Raw genomic sequence first — 20,117 nt, forward strand, 5'->3', positions numbered from 1 at the left:
TGAATTTCTGCATCAGGCCTTGGTAATAAACCACATTTGTGGTAGGAATCTGTTCTCTGTCACAACATTCCTTGTGCTGATCCCAAGTGTAGGAGTTGTGGTTTATGGGAGCCATTCCAGAGCAGCAAGACAGCTGCAAATGGCCATTGATTTATTTCCTAAATTGCTTTTCTTTCAGATTCCTGATCAGATGTTCTTCCACACGGATTACCGGCCCCTGATCCGGGATGCCAATAATTATGTGCTGGATGAGCAGACTCAACAGGCTCCACACCTTATGCCTCCTCCATTCCTGGTGGATGTTGATGGAAATCCTCATCCCACGAGATTCCAGCGGCTGGTGCCAGGGAGGGAAAATTGCAAGGATGAACAACTTATTCCTCAGCTGGGATATGTGGCTAATGGTATTCTGTCTGAAGCTCATGAATAATACAAGTGTGGCACAGTACTGAGCACCAGCTCCTGGGATGGTGCTGTGAGGATGTATAAATTAATGGTTTAAATTCAATATACAGGTAGAAGAGGGGGTGGGGTGGGGGTTATGTGTGCAATCAAATTGACTGGAGGCAAGAGTATTCCAAAATCTCTGGATTTCTCCCAGGTATATGGCAGATGTTTAAAGCATTGTCTGTTAACCTCTGTAACTATGGATGTCAAAAGGCAAGCAGGAAGGTGAGGAAGACGTGGAAAACCAGCTTTTGTTTTTTAAAACAGTTATTTTTTCTTGTAGACACAAACTTTAGCAAAATGCTGATCTCCAAAAAAGACCTTCCATTCTTACCTGCTGAAGCATTATTTCTTTCTGCTGTTTCTGATGGGTTGTGTTTATGTTCTACATGTGGCCTGGAGTTTTAGGGTTTTATTGTAACTTCTCTTCTAAACTTTGCCTCCATTTATTACATGAGAGCAGAAAGCCAGCTGGTGATCAGATGTTTTGCAGAGCAGACAAATAGTGGGGCAGAGTTTTAAATGGGATTGTTTCTATGCTGTTTGCTAATATAGAAATCCATCATTTTATCAGCATTTGTGGTTTTGTTCTTGTCAAGGTGATGGTGAGGTGGTTGAACAAGTCATCGGGCAGCAAACCAATGACCAGGATGAGAGTATCCTTGATGGGATGATCAGAGAGCTCCAGAGGGAACAAGACCTGAGACTAATTAATGAAGGAGAAACTCCTCCAAATCCTCCACTCAACAGATCCCACTCTGTTAATGGAGGTCAGTGTCCAGCCTTATCTCCATCAGTTCCTTCCTTATCACAGGAAGGACTGATCAAAATGTTAATGTCAGTTCTGACACATTGTCTTTGATGATGCTTTTCTCTCCTCTTCTTCTACACCTTGTTAACCCCCGTGGAGCACTGGGATGTTCTGTGGATTCCAACAGAGGAATTATAAATTTAAGGGGCAGCTGAGGCCGCCCAGTCGTCTAACTGGGCTGTATCTGATGGTTAGGAGTTATTAGACTGGAATTATTCCTGCTATAAACCAGTTCCCTGAAAAATAAGCATGAAGTTCACTGTATTGTCTTGATATCAGTGCAGAGATAAAACTTCATAACTGCAAAATGCCAAAATGAAAGCATATAATTAGGGGCTGTCAGTGGAATAGTGTTGTGACAGACTAATGGTTTCCTGCTGCAGCACAAGGCTGAGCATCAGTGCTAATAAAATAAATATGTTGCTCTGTCTTAGTGTTTCCTTAGAAAGCTTGAGATTATTTTCCTGTTAAGTGTTCTGCTACTGTGATTTTATTTTTAATACACAAAGTGATTAAAAATTGAAACCACACTCAATCAGATGTGAGCAGCTGAGTGAGTGCAGCTGATGGGAGGGAGCAGATGCCCAGGACTGTGCTGCAAGTCAGCCTGAGTCTTGGGAGAATTCACAGCTGCTAATAAATCACTTCTAGGTTAAGTGACTGATTACATGTATTTGAAGTAGATTTCCTGGCAAAGCTCATTAGGATTTGGATGTGGAATTGCTTGTGTTTCAATCCAAGAAGAAGTAAGAAAAATATCAGGGAAAAATATGAAAATGCATTTTTGCTTTGATCGAAGTTGATATTTCAGGAAGGTTGTCTAAAAGGCAGCTTCAGCTCACACAAAGTCTTTTCTGCTGCTTAGGATATGTTGGTGTGTTGTACAGCCCCTGTTCCCACTTTTATTTGTGTGTCCCTGTAGTTGTGTAAAGGAGTTTCCAGGTATGAGTAGTGTGGAAATTAAAGCCCTTCCTTTCCCTTTCCCTTTCCCTTTCCCTTTCCCTTTCCCTTTCCCTTTCCCTTTCCCTTTCCCTTTCCCTTTCCCTTTCCCTTTCCCTTTCCCTTTCCCTTTCCCTTTCCCTTCCCTTCCCTTCCCCTTGCATTGATTAGTGACTGCCCACATGAATTGCCCATTTGATTAAGTTAATTGGAGTACATGTAAAGTATTGAAACAGCCAGATATTTTTATATAGAATTTGCACAACCATAAATGCAATATTATCATTTGATATACAGTATTTAAGGGTGTGGGAATTGTGAAGGAAGAGTAAGGACAATGATGGCAGTGATTCCATTATTATCAACCTTTGTTATCAATCTTTGTGCCTTCCTTAAGCTTTAAACTGTGGATGAGATACAGGGAAGGAATTGTTCCCTGTGAGGGTAGGCAGGCCCTGGCGCAGAGTGCCCAGGGAAGCTGGATCCCTGGAAGTGCCCAAGGCCAGGCTGGACAGGGCTTGGAGCAGCCTGGGATGCTGGAAGGCGTCCCATGGCAGAAGCTGGCGCTGTTTGATCTCTAAGATCCCTCCTTACCCACCCATCCTGTGACTCCATGATTTTACTGGTGGCCCCTGGAAGTGAAGAAGCTCTTTGTTTCTCTCTCTCTCCCAGCTCTTCGCAGCCCGGGCTTGGACGTGGCGTCCCCGCCCAACGTGGGGCTGCGGCGGAGCGGGCAGATCGAGGGCGTGCGGCAGATGCACCACAACGCGCCCCGCAGCCAGATGGCCACCGAGAGGGACCTCATGGCCTGGAGCAGGAGGGTGGTGGTCAACGAGCTCCCTCCAGGCATCAGCAAGTAAGAGGCTCAGTTGTGTAATGTGGAATGATCCTCCCATACTCCCGGGATGATTTTCCAGCTTTGGGGCTTGGTTGTTTGGAATATTAGGATCAGAATGGAGAGTTGAGAATGGTAATTCCTTCTTTTCACAAGTCAGTCTTTCTTCAGTACTCTGAATACCACATTTCCCTCAAGCTTTATTTAAAAAAGACTTGAAAATAATTTTAGTACATTTGAAAATAATTATGGCTGCTCAACTAACGAGTTTGGTTCTTTAACTTGTGATTCCAGGAGCGAATGGATGGATGCTGCTAGGGGGATTTATGCACAGATTTCTTAGAGCAGCACAAGTATTTTGATGTGTATGTTAAGGAGGCTGTTGAGTTCCATGATGATTTAATGAATATAATGTGTGTTTCTTATCTATAATTAGGGTCCAGGAAGAATGTCGAGCTGCCAAAGGTGAAATAGAAATCAGTTTATACACTGCTGACAAGAAGAGAAAGCCATCCCACACCTTACAACGGGTGAGTTAGTGCCCTGGAAGAAACAACCTGGGTGGGAAGCAGTACTGAGCAACAAAAATAAGACCAACAACAAACCCCAAACCAATTTTATTGAATTATTTAGAAGATCAATAGTCTTAATTGTTTCTCTGGCTCACTGTCTTCTTCCTTCTGTAACTGTGATTTGGCTGTCTGTAATATCCAAATAGTGGTAAATCTCTGTCCTTGAGGTTTCAGTGGTGGGAAGATGCTGGGAAAGGAAAATCACAGAGCCACGGTGGGTTTTCAGTTTGACTTGTGGAAAGTAGAGGTGCCAGACTTTTACAAGAGCTGAATTTATCTTGTGCAGAGACTGCAGGAATTTTATAGACAAAAAAGGTATTTTTAATCATCTCCTTTCCAAAGAGTGCCACTTTATAAAGTAGAATTTCTGTTGAAATCCACATCTAAAACATCCACAATGTGTCAGAGATACTGTCTAATTCTACAGTGCTTTCTTACTGCTCGGTTGTGGTGCAATACAATCAGCTGGGATGCAACACTCAGCTGCTGCAACCAGGCACCTTTTTAGTGTTTAACTCATGAGTAAGTCCCTGATTTGTCCCTGTTTGTGCTCCTGTCCCCCTGGCAGAGCGAGTTCCAGGCGGGAGGCGGCCGCTCGCTGCGCAGGAACCAGCGGAAGCGGCAGCACGCGTACCAGACGCGCTCCACCATCGAGCACAGCCAGCAGGGAGCCAGCCAGAACCCCTGTGCACGCCACGAGTCCGACAGCTCCTCTGAGGTCTGAGCCTCCCAGCAGCCTCCAGCAGCTTCCCCCTTCCCAAATCCACGTTAGGGTTCCGCGTGTCTGCTGGAGGGAGGAAGTTTGTGCAGCCGAAGCTCAGTTTGAGCTGGAGCTGCCAGGACTGGGGTGGAGGGCAGTAAAAAGAAGTTTTTCAAATGTATTTGTGGCAAAAGGTGGTGTAAAAATAGCATTGGCCCTTTCCAGCATGGGGATGGTCACCTCACAAGCAGGGACAGGGCAGAGGGGTTTGACACATCCTTTGTCTCCATCTTGATGGAGCAAGGGGGTCCCGGTGCTCTAAGCTGGAGAGCCATGAGTGAGAGTGATCAACTCCCAGTCAGCCCTGAGCTTGTGTGGGATCTGCTGCTCCAGCTGGATCCCTACAAATCGATGGGGCCTGAGGGAATTCATCCAAGAATCCTCAGATTGCTGCTGATGCTATCACAAAGCCTCTCTTGATGATTTTTTTGAGCACTCTTGGGAATCCAGAGCGGTTGTGACAGGGATAGGACCCAGGGAACATCTGGAACTGTGCCAGGGCAGGGTCAGGCTGGAGATCAGGGAAAGCTTCTTCCCCCAGAGGGTGCTGGGCACTGCCCAGCTCCCAGGGAATGGGCTCAGCCTTGGGGCTGCCAGAGCTCCAGGAGGGTTTGGACAGCACTGCCAGGGATGCCCAGGGTGGGATTGTTGGGCAGGGCAAGGAGCTGAGCTCTGATCCTTGTGGGTCCCTTCCAGCTCAGGATATTCTGTGATTCTCCACATGGGAAGAAACACTCAGGTCATTGAGTCCCTGGGATTTGTGGTGTTCCTGTGGCGTGTTGGTCTTGGAGAGTGAAGGATCATTTACCTAAATGCCAGGACAGTGTTCAAAAGTAGCTTAAAACAGCTCCTGTATTTTTGGAAACCTGAAACATTTTCAAGTAAATTTAACTGGGCTGTGTTAAACCACTTGCTATTTTGGGATTTCATACAGCACATGGATTCTGGGTCAGGACTTTGATTTCATTTTGCAGTGCTTTGATTTCATCTATAACTGTAGACTGCTGTTGAAAGAGATTGAGTATTGGTATTAATCATTGATTTTGGCAAGGGAAGAACTTAAAATATACAGATCTATATAACTTGTTCTCCTTAAGGAAGAGACTGAACATTGTTGCTTTGTAAATGCACTGAAAGTACAGAACAGCTCAAAAAGCTGGGCCCTGGCCACTAGAATTTATTACTCAAACACTTAAATAAGAACTTATTCTGTAGTTCTGGTATAATAAAAATTCACATTTGTTTCTATAGGAGCTATATAAGGATATATTATTATATTATTTAAGATATAGGAAGAAATTGTGGATTTATTTCTTTAAAGCTAAATCAGCCCTTGAATACAAAGCTTTCCTCAGGTGACACAACTTGCTTGCAAACAAAACTGTGAAATTTTACCCTTGGCCCCAGAGTGAATCCTCTTGTTTTCACTACAGGAAGATGAGACTGTTGGCACAAGTGATGCATCCATGGATGATCCTGTGGCAGCCTGGCAGAGTGAAAGCAGTTCCAGGTACCTCCACTGGGCTCTGAATTGGGAACACTGGTTTGTTATGGGATTTTAGTAGGACAACTGATACTGAGATACTCAGACTTCATTTTGAAGATTGATTTTTAATCAGTTCATCATGAAACATTTTATTCTGTGGGTTTTTTTCTGTTCTTTTTAATTTCAAAGTCAAAAACAATTCTAAAAACCCTTTTATAAGAAGATGTTGTCTTTAATTAAGAGCTACTTGAAAAAAATCAATGCCAGTTTGCCATATAAATCCTGAATGTGTATTATTTGGTATTAAAGAAGTCAGAGCTGGATTTTTAGGGAACTGCTCTAGTTCCGTAAATGTTCCATGCATTTTTTGCTGTCAGTTCTTATGAAGTCAATCTGTAAATCAGTGAGTTAATGAGAATTGATATCAGCCATAGATGTAGTTTTACTGTGAGTTTCAAATTGATAACAGAATTTACTGAAATCACAAATCAGAAAGCACTTGTTTTTCTTTAAATTCACATGATAACAAAGTTCTGTGCTAATCCTGAGCAGAACCAGGAGAGCAGGTTGAATGATTGGACTTTTCAATCCACTGTGGGGAAAATGAAGTTTTCTGTTCTCTTTCTTGCAACTTTTTTATTATCTACAGTGATTCATCAAGTGAATATTCAGACTGGACAGCAGATGCTGGGATTAATCTGCAGCCTCCAAAGAGACAAACCAGGCAGGCAGCTCGGAAAATCTGTAGTAGTTCTGAAGATGAAAATATGAAGGGAACAAAAGGGCTGGAGCCAAAGCGAAGGAAACTTAAACAGCCAAGGAAGAAGGTCAGCAAGTGTAATTCTTAGTGTCTTTTGTATTTTATGAATAGAAATTTGGGTTTCAGTGGTTGTTTTCAAAGAAAAAAATTTCATAAATGGGTATAGAGTAAAAATAAAAATTATAGAGATCACAGTAATTGTGCTACCAGTGCTACCAAGAAATTTTATTGTTTTTTTAATTGGGCTTCCATGTTTCCCACAGGTGGTTCTTCATTTCAAATGCCATTTTTTGCTCCCAGATTTATGCTCGTCACCACAGTCAGGTTTACAACAGGGTGGTTTTGTTGTAAAATTATGATGGATCTGTATTGTATTGACATAGTCAGATTGCTTTTTCCTGCTATTTTTTAAAAAGACATTTAGAATATTATAAAAATACAATTTATTTCTTTATTATAGAACCACAGACTGGCTTGAGTTGGAGAGGTCTTAAAGATCATCTTATCCCACCCCCTGCCATGGCCACTTTAATGATTTATGAAGGTTTTAAGACATTTTAATGATTTATGAAGGTTTTAATTTTCAATTATATCTATAAAAATCCTGTCTTATTCTCTGCTATGTAGTGGAGATTTTGGGAAGGATGACACTCCACAATTTGCTCTTCCTTGTATCTTACCTGCAGTAACTACTGCACAATGAGTTTTCCATAGTAACTAACTACACTGTGAATATTGTGTCGATTGCATTCTAAATTAATGCAAATATTCGACTTCTATGTGTCACTTACCGATGTGATCTCCTGATGTGTGTGTTTAGAAAGCCAGCGGGCTGCTGTCCCTGGAAGGGGAGCCCAGTGAGGAGTGGCTGGCCCCCCAGTGGATCCTGGACACCATTCCCCGCCGCTCGCCCTTCGTGCCCCAGATGGGGGATGAGGTACTGCCCTCGGCCATTCCCACATTCCCAGGGCACTCAGCAGCTCTGCTTGCGTAGGACTCCTCTACCCAGCAGTGTTTGCAGGGAACTGTGCTCAGGACAGGCTGAGTTTTGCTAACTTTGTGAATTCCCAGGCAGTTTGTTGTTTACGGATCGATGTCCTGCGTCCCTTTTTCTGCACAGGTGACTTGGGATTAGCAGGCAAAGTCAGTTGTGCATCTTCACCTGCACATTTCTTAATGATCCCAGTTTTAAAGCACAGAGCAGGTGCCAATCTGGGGAGCTGATAGAAATATTTTTAACTAGCAGAGTGTTTTGTGATGAAATAAATAAGTGTGCAATGTGTTCTCTAAGGGTTAAGATCTGGTATTATGAACAGGAGGAGCACAGTCATTTAAATAATTTTCTCTACTTTTCTCATTTGCTCTTTTTTTCTCTCTTAATTTTCTATTTTTTTCCTCTTTTAAGATCATCTACTTTAGGCAAGGCCATGAAGCTTATGTGAGGGCAGTGAGGAAAGCCAAAATTTACAGTATTAACATGCAAAAACAACCATGGAACAAAATGGAACTCAGGGTAAGTTCAATAAATACTTCAAAGAGCTGAATGTCTCTAATGTTAAACTGACATGAAAAACAAGCATGAAAAATGTAAAGAAAGCATTGCTTTAAAATGTTAATATCAAAGTTTTAATTGTAAATATTAAAGTTAGTTTTTATTAACACAAAGTCTTTACATCTGTTCACCTCCTGCTTTTGGACTTGATACTCTTTCAACACAAGTTATTTTTGCCTGAACACTGAATTTATTCAGAACCCAGCTCTGCAGAGCTGTTTGTGGTTCTCTCACCACTCTGCAGTGACCTGAGCCTTTGGGTTCTGTTTCTTGTTTTTAATGCTGTGGTAAGAAATCACGGTGTAAACACCTAAATGTGTGCAGAGTTCTCTTAAACTGGATCTTGCTTTGAATGAGTTCCCAAACCTTAATCCACAGTGTTGCCATATTTTTTCCTGCTTTTCTCAGATTTCATATCAAGAGAAGAGCCCACATATGTGCTCATATTCACTTAACCATGCCAGTGGTTCTGTTAATTACTGGGAAAATACCCAGTTACAAGTCCCCGATATTCAGTGATTCCAGCTGTAATTTTCCAAGGCATCATCACTTTGTGAGGAAAAGGAAATATCTGTTCACTTACGATGGGCTTTGACAGGACATGAACATAAAGGCTATTGTGGAATTTCCATTTTCAGAAGAAGAATTTCCTTTTTTCCCACTGTGCAAGAGTGGCCCTGGGGTAGGTCAGGGAGAACCTTTGGTGTGCTTAAAACTGGGTTTGTTCCTTAGAACCTTTTAAATAATTTGTAGGAATCCTGTTCACAAACCTGCCAAGGGAATGAGCTTCTTCATTTTTCCTTTTGAGGTGACAGTGATTGATTTTAGTATTTGGGAAAGAAAAATTATGGGTGAAATTACCTGTATTTTAGAGTGGAAACATAGTTCTTTTTTATTAATATGTTTCACTTTAAAATGGATATTTTGTTGTTGGCAAGGTAAAATAATGCTGTTCCATGCTTCTTGCTAACTAGGAACAAGAATTTGTGAAGACTGTAGGAATTAAATATGAAGTTGGGCCTCCCACACTCTGCTGCTTGAAGCTTGCATTCCTGGATCCAATCACAGGCAAAATGACAGGAGAATCCTTTTCCATAAAGTAAGTCACTGGAATGCTGATGACATTCTTCAAGAGCTTTCCTTGCAGTGTAGAAGCTCCCCCCTCCTCCTTTCTTATTTCCTGTGCAAGGCATGATGATGGCAGTAATGGTTATCCCAAATGGATATGAGGACTGTGGAAGTTGAGGACTGTGTAGTTCATCTAGAATTGTATTTCTGGGCAATAATAACTTTTTTTGGTCTTATTTCCTGAAGGTACCACGATATGCCAGATGTTATTGATTTCCTTGTGCTGCATCAGTTTTATAATGAAGCCAAAGAAAGGAACTGGCAAATAGGTGAGTATTTTTTCCCCAATTCCATGTGTTTTGCACCATTTCTGCAGCTGCTTAATGGGACAGACTGACTTTATTACTTGATGTAAAGGACTATACACATGTGATATTGTAAAGATTATTGGAAACTTTTATTTGATGTTTGCTGCAATTCCTGTAGAAAAAAAAAATAAATGAGAGAAACTATTCCAAGGGCAGTGATAGCAGGAGAATCTCCTGATCTGTTGGGATCTGAGGTGTGAGGCAGCTGTGAGTAATTCCCAGAGATGGGCAAGTCCTGCCCTGAGGGTGCAAAATGTAAGGATGGAAGGAGGGCATTCACTAAAGAGGGAGCTGATTCTCTAAAAGGAAATATTTAGCAATTCTTGATGTTGTTCTTTTTCTGAATGTTTGCCCTTCCAGGGGATCGATTTCGCAGTATCATTGACGATGCCTGGTGGTTTGGGACTGTGGAGAGCCAGCAGCCTTTCCAGGCAGAATATCCTGATAGCTCTTTCCAGTGCTACAGTGTCCAGTGAGTATTTCCATGTCCTGGGGCTCCTACACAACTCAGAGAACTTCAAAAATAGGATCAAGAACCTCAAGAACTAGAATCCCTTTTGCCAAGTAAATACATATCCAGACACCTTATTTACTTATTTAATGTTGCATATTGTATTTCTTATTTGTTACTTACTATTTGTTTATTTTAGAATATTTTGAATATTTACTTATTTTTTAATTTATTCCTAAAGCAACAATTCTGGTATAAACAGCAGTGCAGTGACTGTATAGGAGATACAAGAAGAAAATAAGGAGTTGGAATGTCTTATTCCTAAGTGGAGTGACATTTTGGGTCAAATCTGGTAAAGAAAAGGTGTGTCTTTATATGCAGCTCTAACTTGTGCATTTGAATGAACTTTTTAATAGCTGGGACAACAATGAAAGAGAGAGGATGAGTCCATGGGACATGGAGCCGATCCCAGAAGGAAGTAAGTGTGTGTTGGATTCCTGTCCCTGCACAAAGCAAACAGCTCTGGGGCCCTGGATTTACCCTCTGGAATTGTTCCTCTCCAGCTGCTTATCCGGAGGAGGTCGGTGCTGGAGTTCCTGTGACGCCAGAGGAGCTGACAGCTCTTCTCTACAAGCCCCAGGAAGGAGAATGGGGGGCCCATTCCAGAGATGAAGAATGTGAACGAGTAATCCGGGGGATTGAGCAGCTGCTTTCCCTCGGTATGTTTGGAGAGAAAAGGGGGAAGGATTAACAATATCAGGGTGGTGGCACAGGACTGAAGAGTGGATGGGATGGAGTGCTGGGACTTGGTGTGGAGTATTTGAAATGTACTCAACTAAGTTACTAAAAAGAGCCTTTTAAATTCATGTTTCAGTTTCCAAGCTAAATCCCCCTTTTTCTGGGGCTTCACCTGATTTCTTTCAGTGGGGCTTCCCAGTGGGTCATATCTAAAGGTGAAAGACCAAAACATATTATTAAACCCCTCAAAACCAACCAACAAATCCTCACTAAATACCCTCAGTTCCAAATTCCTTGCAACTGGTTTGTAACCATTTAATAGCACACTTTGCTTTAAATTCTGCTTCTCTTTACACCCAGGACACGTCTGTGTTCTTCCTCAATGCTGCATGTTGTAGTATTCCTGTTGTAAGTGCAAATGCCTCATTCCTTTCAGTCAGATTGGCTGCTGGCACACAAATCTCAGATGTGATTTTTAAACACAAAGTGCTTTTTCAAGAGTAGGAATAGATGGCACAAGAGGAGGAACCCTGCCCAGTGGGTAATGACATTCTCAGCTGTAGCTCTGTTGCTTTTGCTGAATTCTTCGAAAGAAACCCCAGAAACCATTAAAAGGAATCTTGGTATAACATCCCTTGGAGGCATCTAAATCATTGTGGTCTTTTGTCTTGCAGACATTTCTAATCCCTTTGCTGTTCCAGTGGACCTTAGTGCCTATCCCATGTATTGCACTGTCGTTGCTTATCCAACTGACCTCACCACCATCAGGAGGAGGCTTGAAAACAGGTTTTATAGGTGAGTTTGGGTTGGTAGCTGACATTTATTGCATTTATTGTTATGTGGAGCTGAATGCTGTTTAAAAGTCCCTTCAGCAACTGCGGAAGATCAGATTCGCCTTGGGCAAAGTGAGTCTTCCTGAATAATAAATTCTCCTGGCCATGTTGTTAAGGCAAAAGCTGCTGTAGCTGGATCTGGAGTGTTGGTTGAACACCCTGAGCCTGGCTCTGTGTTGGAGGCAGAGCATGTTTGCTTTATTTCTATCCCTGCTGCCTTTGAGCAGAGTCTTTGCTTGTGCTGCAGTTGCTAGAAGGGGACTGAATTATGCTGGAAACTGGAAATCCCAGTTTTCCCATTTAATTTGGGAATAAATAATGTCCTGCTCTTATTTTCACCTCTGAAGACAACCTGTTTCTGCTGGATCTGAATTCCCAATTCTATTTTTTACTGAAGAATCCTACTGAACGTGGAAGAATAATAACATACACATTCCTCTCCATCGCATTCCTTTAATTTTGTGTATTTTTCAGGAGAATCTCTGCCCTGATGTGGGAGGTAAGATACATTGAACACAATGCCAGGACTTTCAACGAGCCAGACAGCCCCATAGTCAAAGCAGCCAAAATTGTGACAGATGTCCTGCTCCGCTTCATTGGGTGAGTTTGGACCTCACAGACCCCACAGCTCCAATTCCTGGGATCCTTCATTGTGTACCTTGGTTTTTGTCATTGTCCTGCAGAGATCAGAGCTGTACTGATATATTAGAAATCTACAACAAGGTGAAAGCAGAAGACCTGAGCAGTACAGATGAGGAAGAGGAGGTAAGATAATTTCCTTCCCTTTTAAAATTCAGCACATGAAAGAAATTTTGATTTTTGTTGAGTCTCTATTTTATGGGTAATTGCACTGAGTTTTGGAGATGAGGCTGTTTAGGCTCACCTGAGACAATAAGCTCCCTGAAGTAAAAATGCTTTTTGGAACTGCCTGTCTTTAATCTTCCCTCAGTATATGATGTTTTGTTGAAAGGATGAGTAATGAGGGGAGCTGGGAAGTGGAGCTGTTAGTCAGAAGGACAACAGCTCTCCATTGTCAAAGAGGCAGCAAAGCTGATTTCCTTATGTAATTCTGTGTCATTTCCCATCAGTTGATCCCTGGAGTGAAATGTCAGGTAGAATCCAGGGTGGATATCACTGCCTTGAGCTGCTTCCCTCTCCTTACACGTCTCCCCTTCAGTGCAGTTTGAAATGTGCTGTAGTTCCTGTTGCCAAGTGCCCTGTGGTTGTTGTTGGCTGGTTTCTAACCCTTTTTCCATGGCTGAGGGTTATCCAGACCTGCCTGTGTGTGATCATTCCCTTTGCCTTTAGGTGGCAGAAGTGGATGTGGATTCAGATGCTCCAGGCACTTCCTCTGGGAAAAGAAGAGTGAGTAAAATTTCTGCTGTGGTCATTTTTTTTAAAAATTTGATTTTAAAGAAAATATCTCCAGCAGTCAAATTTCAATGCAACTGATGAATACAGCAAGGCTGGAGCTGAAATATTGCAGCTTCTCATGGGTTTGAGTGTTACATATGACCAGAAAAGGCAAATTTGTTTGTCTAATTTGCATATTGCGGTGCCATCAGCTCTGCTTTAATCTCCCCGGATTTCTGTTTTTAATTGGGTAAGGCTTTAATTGCAGAGTGCTGGGAGATTAGTAGGAACTTTAAGGGAGCAATGTGAATATTCTGATACCATCTGCAATACCTGTTTCCCTGCAGGTGAGACGAAGGGTGAAGAGGCAGCCCGTGAAAGCCAGTGCTGATGCTTGGAAGGAGCAGTGCCAGCAGCTCTTAAACCTGATTTATGAACGAGAGGACTCAGAGCCTTTCAGGCAGCCTGTTGATCTCTTCTCTTACCCTGTAAGTGCAGCTTCCACACCCAGAATTGTTCCTCCTTTGGCAGAACATCCATGCTGGGCATGGCTCTGTCCTCTCCCTTTATGAGCTGATGTTTTCAGGGAATTACCTGCAACAACTCTGAAAGTAAACTAATGACTTGAGCCACTGGATGAACACTAAGGTGATGTTCCTGCTGTAGGATTTGAGAGCTTTGATTTTTCTCTTGTGTGTTCTCACAGGATTATCGAGATATTGTAGACACTCCCATGGACTTCAGCACTGTGAAAGAAACCTTGGAAGCAGGAAACTACACCAGTCCCTTGGAATTCTACAAAGATATTCGTTTAATATTCTGCAATTCTAAAGCTTACACTCCTAATAAAAAGTCTCGTGTAAGTAATAAATTTTAATGCCTGTTTTTTAACAAAGACCTTGGCCCTACATGAATAAAACACGTGAAATAAGGTCTGAAGAGCAAAGCACTCTTAGTGTAATAAAAATAACCAGGATACACCAATTCTGTGGTTATAAACTTGCTTTGTTCTGCTCTCCCAGTTGACATCTAACATCCATTTTCATCTGGGACAATGGTCACTGTTGCAGCTGTTCCTTGCAATATTTGTATCAGAAAACTGGTCACCAGTTGCTTTTATTTTTTTTAAATAATATATCCCTGTAAACAAGGCTATCAGCTTGATAACTGTATATATTGTGGATGAGGCTACACAAAAGCAAGGCCTAGAAAGAGGACAGGAAAGTGGTTTAAAGATTTTGACATCTGGTTTACAGAAATTAGGACTGAGGACATTTTGGGCTGCTTCTCTGTAGCTCTGTAAGGGTGGTGTAAGGACAGTTCACCAGGGATGTAGTGCAAAAACAAAGGTGAGGAGATGTGAAATCCAATAGTTTCCCCCTTGGTATTCAAGTTATCTTAAGGCCTGCTTCCATGCTTCATGGGGATTGACAAAGGGGACTGTATTCCAGTGATCCAGAAATCCATTTTCCTTCAACTCTGAAAATATTTTGTGCTGTTACTAAATCTTTTTAGGAAAACACTTTCTGTTTCAATAATACACATGGCCCATGGAAAGAAATAATCTGTAAAGAGCCTCATAGTAGAACATCACTGTGAATATTTTCTTTGTGCTACAAAGTCTGGACATCTCTGTGATGGTTTTTTGGTTGATCTTCAAGTTATTCAACTCTAATAAGCTTGACCATTTTCCCTCACTGCAGATTTACAGCATGACCCTTCGACTCTCTGCCTTATTTGAGAATCACATGAAAAACATCATCTCTGAGTACAAGTCAGCAATGCAATGTCAGAAGAGGAAAAGGCCTCGGTACCGAAAGCGGCTGAGGAGCAGCAGCAGCTCTCCCTCAACCAGCAGAGCATCCAGGTAAAGCAGGGATGGTGAGCCTGGCTGGCACAGGGGTAGATGTGCTTTTGGGAGTAACTAGCAGCAGTGTTGCTCATTTCCTGATGAACTTGCTCTTTTGGGAGATAAAATCGTGCTCAGTTTGTAGTTTCTAATTCTGGTAAGTGAAAGGTGATGTGGTTGCAAGTGTTCCCTATGGAGGAAATGAAAGATCAGCTGTCTCTTTACCTTTTAAGTGTTGAAAAAAGTGTTGTGCAACACTTCCCTACCTTCATCTGATACATTATCTAAGTAAACAGACTGTTGGTTTTAAAAGGGGAGATAAAACCTTGTCCCTGCAAACTCCTCTACCTTTAGCAAACAGCACCGTGGTGTAACTGTTTTTGGTGTTATCACACCTGGGAAGAAGAGATCACTTTGCAGGAGAAATCAGTTTTGCATTTGAGTCTGTGGTGATAACAGATCTCTCTCTTCGGGGTGTTCTGTGTTTGCAGCCCAAAAGGGAAACAGAAGCAAGTGAAGATTCAACCTAAACCCAACCAAAATACCTCACTGCCCCTGACCAGGACTAACTCTTCAGTCTCATCTCATGGTGAGGAGAAATCCAGCCTTTCTCTTACAGCAGCTTGTCTGTGCAGGTTGAGTCTTGTCCTCATGAGACACATGCAAAGCCTGCCTGTTGAAGGAGCAAGGTCCTGAAATGTGTTGTCTGTAGGTTTTTTTAGCTGAGTTTGGCTGTTGGGAAGTTCTGGGGAAGGATCAGGGAATTGGGAACCTGGGTGTGGCCGTGATAAGAATTATTCCAGTGACAAAAGCCCAGACTTCCTGTCTATGGGCCTCTCTCCTACAGCAGTAAAGGATAATTAATTGAATAATCCTGCTTGGGGCTACACTCAGGAGGAATCTGTCGTTCCATGACTGCAGAGCAGCTTGGTGAGATTACCCTGACTTGGGCTGTTGACTCAGGGCATACAGAGCCTCCCCAGACACGGCCCTGTAAACAGAGCATAAAAATCACCCTGTCCCCTTGTGCTGTCCTGTCGGAAGTTTCAGATGCAGCAGAAGAACCTCTGGGCTCAGCCACTGGTGAAGAGCTGGAGGGTCAACCATCTTCATCAGGCTCAAATGCACAGAGCCGGAGTGGAAATGCCATAGACCCAGGGAAAAGCAGACCAGTCAGGAGCAAATCTACACCAGTGAAACAAGGTGAGAAATAATAATTCTGTGCTTTGACTGACTGGTTTCACTAGAGGTGAAAGATCTTGATTCTGTCTGATGTTTATTGCCTCGGTGTAGCATTGTATATATTCCTAAGCCATACCAAAAATTTGAATTTACTTTGCTCCTTTACTCTGTGGTGTCTTGTCTGAGGTGTGGAATGCAGATGATTCCATGTGCACTTTAGTGAAGTCCTTTAAAATCTTTCCCGACAGAAAACTTGATTGCTCTTAAACTCCTGCAGTTCCTTCAGGAATTACAGAAAGTAAACCAAGAGAATCTCCACCCCAAAACCTTTGCCTTTTATTAATCAAGCTGAAACCAAAGATGAAAAAAAATTACAAAAATATTTAAATATTTTTCTCACATGCAAAACAAAGTAGTTGTGATTAGAAGGAAAACAGTTCAGGTGTGGTAATCTTGGGAATGAGTTACTCAGAGTTTCCACCAAGGTGGGCACTGCATGGGGATTTCCTGAGCCCTGGAGCCTTTCCCAAGTCCACACTCCTGTGCTGTAGCAGTGCTGGATGCTGCAGGATGCTTCTTAAAGAAGATATTTAATCTTCATTGTCAGATTCATAATCCTCAAAACATGGAGGATTTTGGGTCCTGAGCCAGCAAGATTTATTGACTTTTCATTTAAGGTGTTCAGCAATCCCGGTGAGCTTTCTTGTGTCATTGACTCTCTTGAGTTATGCTTTCCATTAATAGTTCCTGGGCTAAGCCTTTTGAGAACAAGCATTTGATAGGGAATAAGTGCTGCTTGCAGAGTGTTATTTTTGTGTATATATAGTTTTGAAATGGATTTTAGAGTTTTCCTGCCTTGGCACCCCAGGTAAGATTCACCTGACTGAGTTTTAGATGTTTGTGTCCAACCTGGTCACTCTAGGCTCCTTTTTTTGCCTGGATCTTCACTGAACTCTTGCTCAGGAGAGTTTGCAGTTGTTGCTTCCAGATAAAAACTGTGTTAACTTTGATAGATTTTCCTCTTAGAGCACCTGCTTGTGTCCACAGCACATAAAAGGTGAGTAATTCCCAGTGGATCATCCCTGAGCACACCTCAGAGGCAGAGGAGGAGAATCCCAAAGGCAACTGAGGCAAATCCCACTTTTTGTGTGTGATGCTGATGGGGTTATTTTGTGTTTGCTTAGATCACTGTCCTGATGGGCCACTTACCAATGGGGATGGCAGAGAACTCCGGGCAGGAGTCAAGAGGAAGCTGCTGAGCGCCTCAGAAGAGGATGAGCACCTGGAGGAGGCGGAGGAGGAGGAAAAGAAGAAGAGAGAATTAAAGGAAAAGACTGGTTTGTCTTCATCAGAAAGTGGGGAATCAGGATCCAGCTCCAGCTCTGAAAGCAGAAGTGGCTCTGATTCTGACTCGGAATCAACCTCCAGAACAGACCAGGATTACATCGACGGCGACCACGACTACAGCAAAGTCGTGCAATCCAAAAAACCCAAACGGAAAATCAAACGGAAACTCGCCGGGGGCAAACGGAATTGGCAGGGCCGAGGGACGGGGAGGAGGGGCAGATGGGGCAGATGGGGCAGGTGGAGCAGAGGGGGAAGAGGGGGCAGAGGTGGAAGAGGCTGCGGCAGAGGAAGAGGCGGCGGCCGGGGAGGAAGGAGAGGCCGAGGAGGCCGAGGGGCCTCACGAGGAGCCACCAGAGCGAAACGTGCCCGGCTCGCCGATGATGAGTTTGAAAACCTCTTTGGGGGACAGTTTGGGGAGAACGTGTTTGGAGGGAGATTCAGCCGACCCCCTCGGATCAAAACCAGGAACGAGGGCAGGAGAACTGTCCTGTACAACGACGACTCCGACAATGACAATTTTGTGCACACCGAGGATCCTTTGAACCTTGGTACTTCCAGGTCAGGCAGGGTGCGGAAAATGACAGAAAAAGCCAGGGTCAGCCATCTCATGGGATGGAATTATTGACAGATGGAAAACTTTGGAACAATTTTAAAAGAACTTCAATGGCCTTCTACTGCAGGGATTTTACCAGAAATTCTACCAAGCAAGTTGTGCGGGGACTCCACTCACGTTTCACAGTGGTGCTTTTCCATCCTGTCAGTTTGTGTTTGTTTTAAAGCTTCAGATCTCCACACTTCATTGGTCAAAACAAGCCTTAGTCATTAGGCCTTAAATTACAGAAATTCTTCCCCACACACTACGAGTTCATCACATTGCAGAGGCTTCCAGTTTCTCAGTAAGAACATGACGTTTTCGAGTCACGCTTATGACTTCTCTCCCTCGTTTTGTTTTTGTATTATAGAAATAGCACCTTCTTACAGAGTTTTTATGTGGTTTCTGCCATAAATCCTTAGACACAGTAATAATTATAACTTTTGCACAATACACCAATCCTAAAGGCAGCTATAAAATGTTTACAGTTTCTATATTGTAAGAAGGATCCGGATTATTTTAATCTTCCCAGGCCAAACGTTGATGGAATTGTGCTGAACTGAAGTATGTCCATACTACAGTTTCGGGGGTCCTGACGTGCTTTCTATCGGTTCTTTATCCGTGTAAAAACAGTGACAAAGGGTTGGTGCCTTGTAAATATGTAGCAAACCTTTGATGTGGTGTGTCCTATGTGTGCATTAACTTTATTAAAAAGAGAATACTTGAGAAGTATGAATATCTAGACAAAAGGTGCCAAATGCAAAAGTTACTTGCATCTATTTTCTTTTTGTCCTCTCATATTTTTATAGTATTAATCAAGATTGTGCAGCTAAAGGGGTGACTTCAACATTTGAAAGGTTCCTCCTCTTCAAAGCATGATTTTTAATAGTAGCTCAGCTACCTCTTATTTACAACTACTGGAAACTGAAAAGAAAATAGATGCTGTTTTTCAGAGCATGGTGAAGAAGAGGCGAGAAGGAGCGTAGAGGGGTGGAAGTTGTGAGTAGCTGTATCTTCCTTGTGTTGCCACCATGAAAACAAACGCAGTGGTTCTCGGAGATGTTTGGGGCAGGTGGGGATTTGGTTGTGCAGAGGGGCTGCTTGGCCCCCACTGCCCCGTGCTCCACGGAAATGTGGTTTGGGCCTGCTGGCCCCTCGGAGGTGCTAAGGGAGCTGTCGCCCCCCCTAGACTGGCTCTTGTGTCTCAAGCTTCCAGAAGAGAATTCCTGTTGCACTGTGCTCTTGTTGTCCTGGGAAATGCTGACTTGAAATCCTCTGGCAGTGGTAGTGCAGTTGGTGAGGAGATCCCTGCTCTGGCTCCTCGGTGACCTCGGCGGTGGCGTGGCTTGAGCTGGAGGTGAGCAGCCTCTTCCTTCCTTCCTGGGCTCTGCCTGGAATAGATGTGGGATTCCAATTCCCTCCCCTTGTCTGACAGTTCAGAGTCGGGTTACAGAGAGAACAAGTCAGAACAGACTACAAAGTTCCAGTGGAGTTTTTCAAGGTTTTTAGGGTTTTTTTTTTAAGCTTTCATCCAATATCCTGAAGTTCTTCTGTGCACAGCTTGGTCAATAATTCTGGGAAACCTCAGGCAGCAAAGAGTGACCCATGTATATTCTCAGATGCAGAAGGAATTTAATTTTTGACTTTCTATATTAAGCACTAGCTATTTTATCTCGCTTTCCAAAAAAAAAAAAAAAAATCCTAGTTAGATGCAAAAATGACTTGAAAATAAAAGAAGCAGAGGTTTAGTTTTGTGATGGAGGAGAGTATATCCTAAATTGCTCATTAATATGAGTTTATGGTACAGTACAAAACCCACACTTAATTTTTTAAGGAATGTTTGGAATCAGCTGTAATCCATTGCTAGACTTGATTTGGTTTTTGATGGGGAGTGGGGAAAAAACCAAGTGCAGAGGCTCTCCTAGTTCTGTGTTGGGCTTTAAAGTATAAACACCTGTCTTATCATCTCTCTCATATATCTGTATATATACACGCATTTATATTTATAAGAAATGTATTATTTGTTTGACTGATTGGTCTTTTTACATATGGTAACCAGGAATAGCATGTATGCATCAGTCCATAGTTGGAATCATATCCCTTAGATCAGTCCTGTGAGCTAATGTAAACACTATGGGTTCTATCCTAAAGCCTGAAAAGCTTGAAATGCAAAA

General features: G+C 42.6%; 1 protein-coding gene across 4 annotated transcripts in view; it reads left to right on the forward strand.

Annotated features, from left to right (window-relative positions):
- BRWD3 (bromodomain and WD repeat domain containing 3) overlaps nucleotides 1-19,851 on the forward strand; it is a 46,490-nt gene extending 26,639 nt beyond the window's left edge. For all 4 annotated transcript variants that reach the window (XM_068204594.1, XM_068204595.1, XM_068204596.1 and 1 more), the window contains 24 exons: nucleotides 179-404; nucleotides 1,047-1,217; nucleotides 2,870-3,053; nucleotides 3,469-3,562; nucleotides 4,173-4,322; nucleotides 5,798-5,874; nucleotides 6,500-6,677; nucleotides 7,431-7,547; nucleotides 8,016-8,123; nucleotides 9,137-9,261; nucleotides 9,477-9,559; nucleotides 9,959-10,070; nucleotides 10,466-10,527; nucleotides 10,613-10,768; nucleotides 11,462-11,582; nucleotides 12,095-12,220; nucleotides 12,304-12,385; nucleotides 12,929-12,985; nucleotides 13,321-13,461; nucleotides 13,680-13,832; nucleotides 14,677-14,840; nucleotides 15,314-15,411; nucleotides 15,867-16,025; nucleotides 17,189-19,851. In XM_068204594.1, coding sequence (XP_068060695.1) covers nucleotides 179-404; nucleotides 1,047-1,217; nucleotides 2,870-3,053; nucleotides 3,469-3,562; nucleotides 4,173-4,322; nucleotides 5,798-5,874; nucleotides 6,500-6,677; nucleotides 7,431-7,547; nucleotides 8,016-8,123; nucleotides 9,137-9,261; nucleotides 9,477-9,559; nucleotides 9,959-10,070; nucleotides 10,466-10,527; nucleotides 10,613-10,768; nucleotides 11,462-11,582; nucleotides 12,095-12,220; nucleotides 12,304-12,385; nucleotides 12,929-12,985; nucleotides 13,321-13,461; nucleotides 13,680-13,832; nucleotides 14,677-14,840; nucleotides 15,314-15,411; nucleotides 15,867-16,025; nucleotides 17,189-17,976 — 3,732 coding nt within the window. In that variant the 3' untranslated portion in view covers nucleotides 17,977-19,851. The remainder of the gene's footprint in view (nucleotides 1-178; nucleotides 405-1,046; nucleotides 1,218-2,869; nucleotides 3,054-3,468; nucleotides 3,563-4,172; nucleotides 4,323-5,797; nucleotides 5,875-6,499; nucleotides 6,678-7,430; nucleotides 7,548-8,015; nucleotides 8,124-9,136; nucleotides 9,262-9,476; nucleotides 9,560-9,958; nucleotides 10,071-10,465; nucleotides 10,528-10,612; nucleotides 10,769-11,461; nucleotides 11,583-12,094; nucleotides 12,221-12,303; nucleotides 12,386-12,928; nucleotides 12,986-13,320; nucleotides 13,462-13,679; nucleotides 13,833-14,676; nucleotides 14,841-15,313; nucleotides 15,412-15,866; nucleotides 16,026-17,188) is intronic.
- The last annotated feature ends 266 nt before the right edge of the window (nucleotides 19,852-20,117 follow it).

Source organism: Anomalospiza imberbis, chromosome 14 (assembly GCF_031753505.1).
Source record: "Anomalospiza imberbis isolate Cuckoo-Finch-1a 21T00152 chromosome 14, ASM3175350v1, whole genome shotgun sequence".
NCBI lineage: Eukaryota > Metazoa > Chordata > Aves > Passeriformes > Viduidae > Anomalospiza > Anomalospiza imberbis.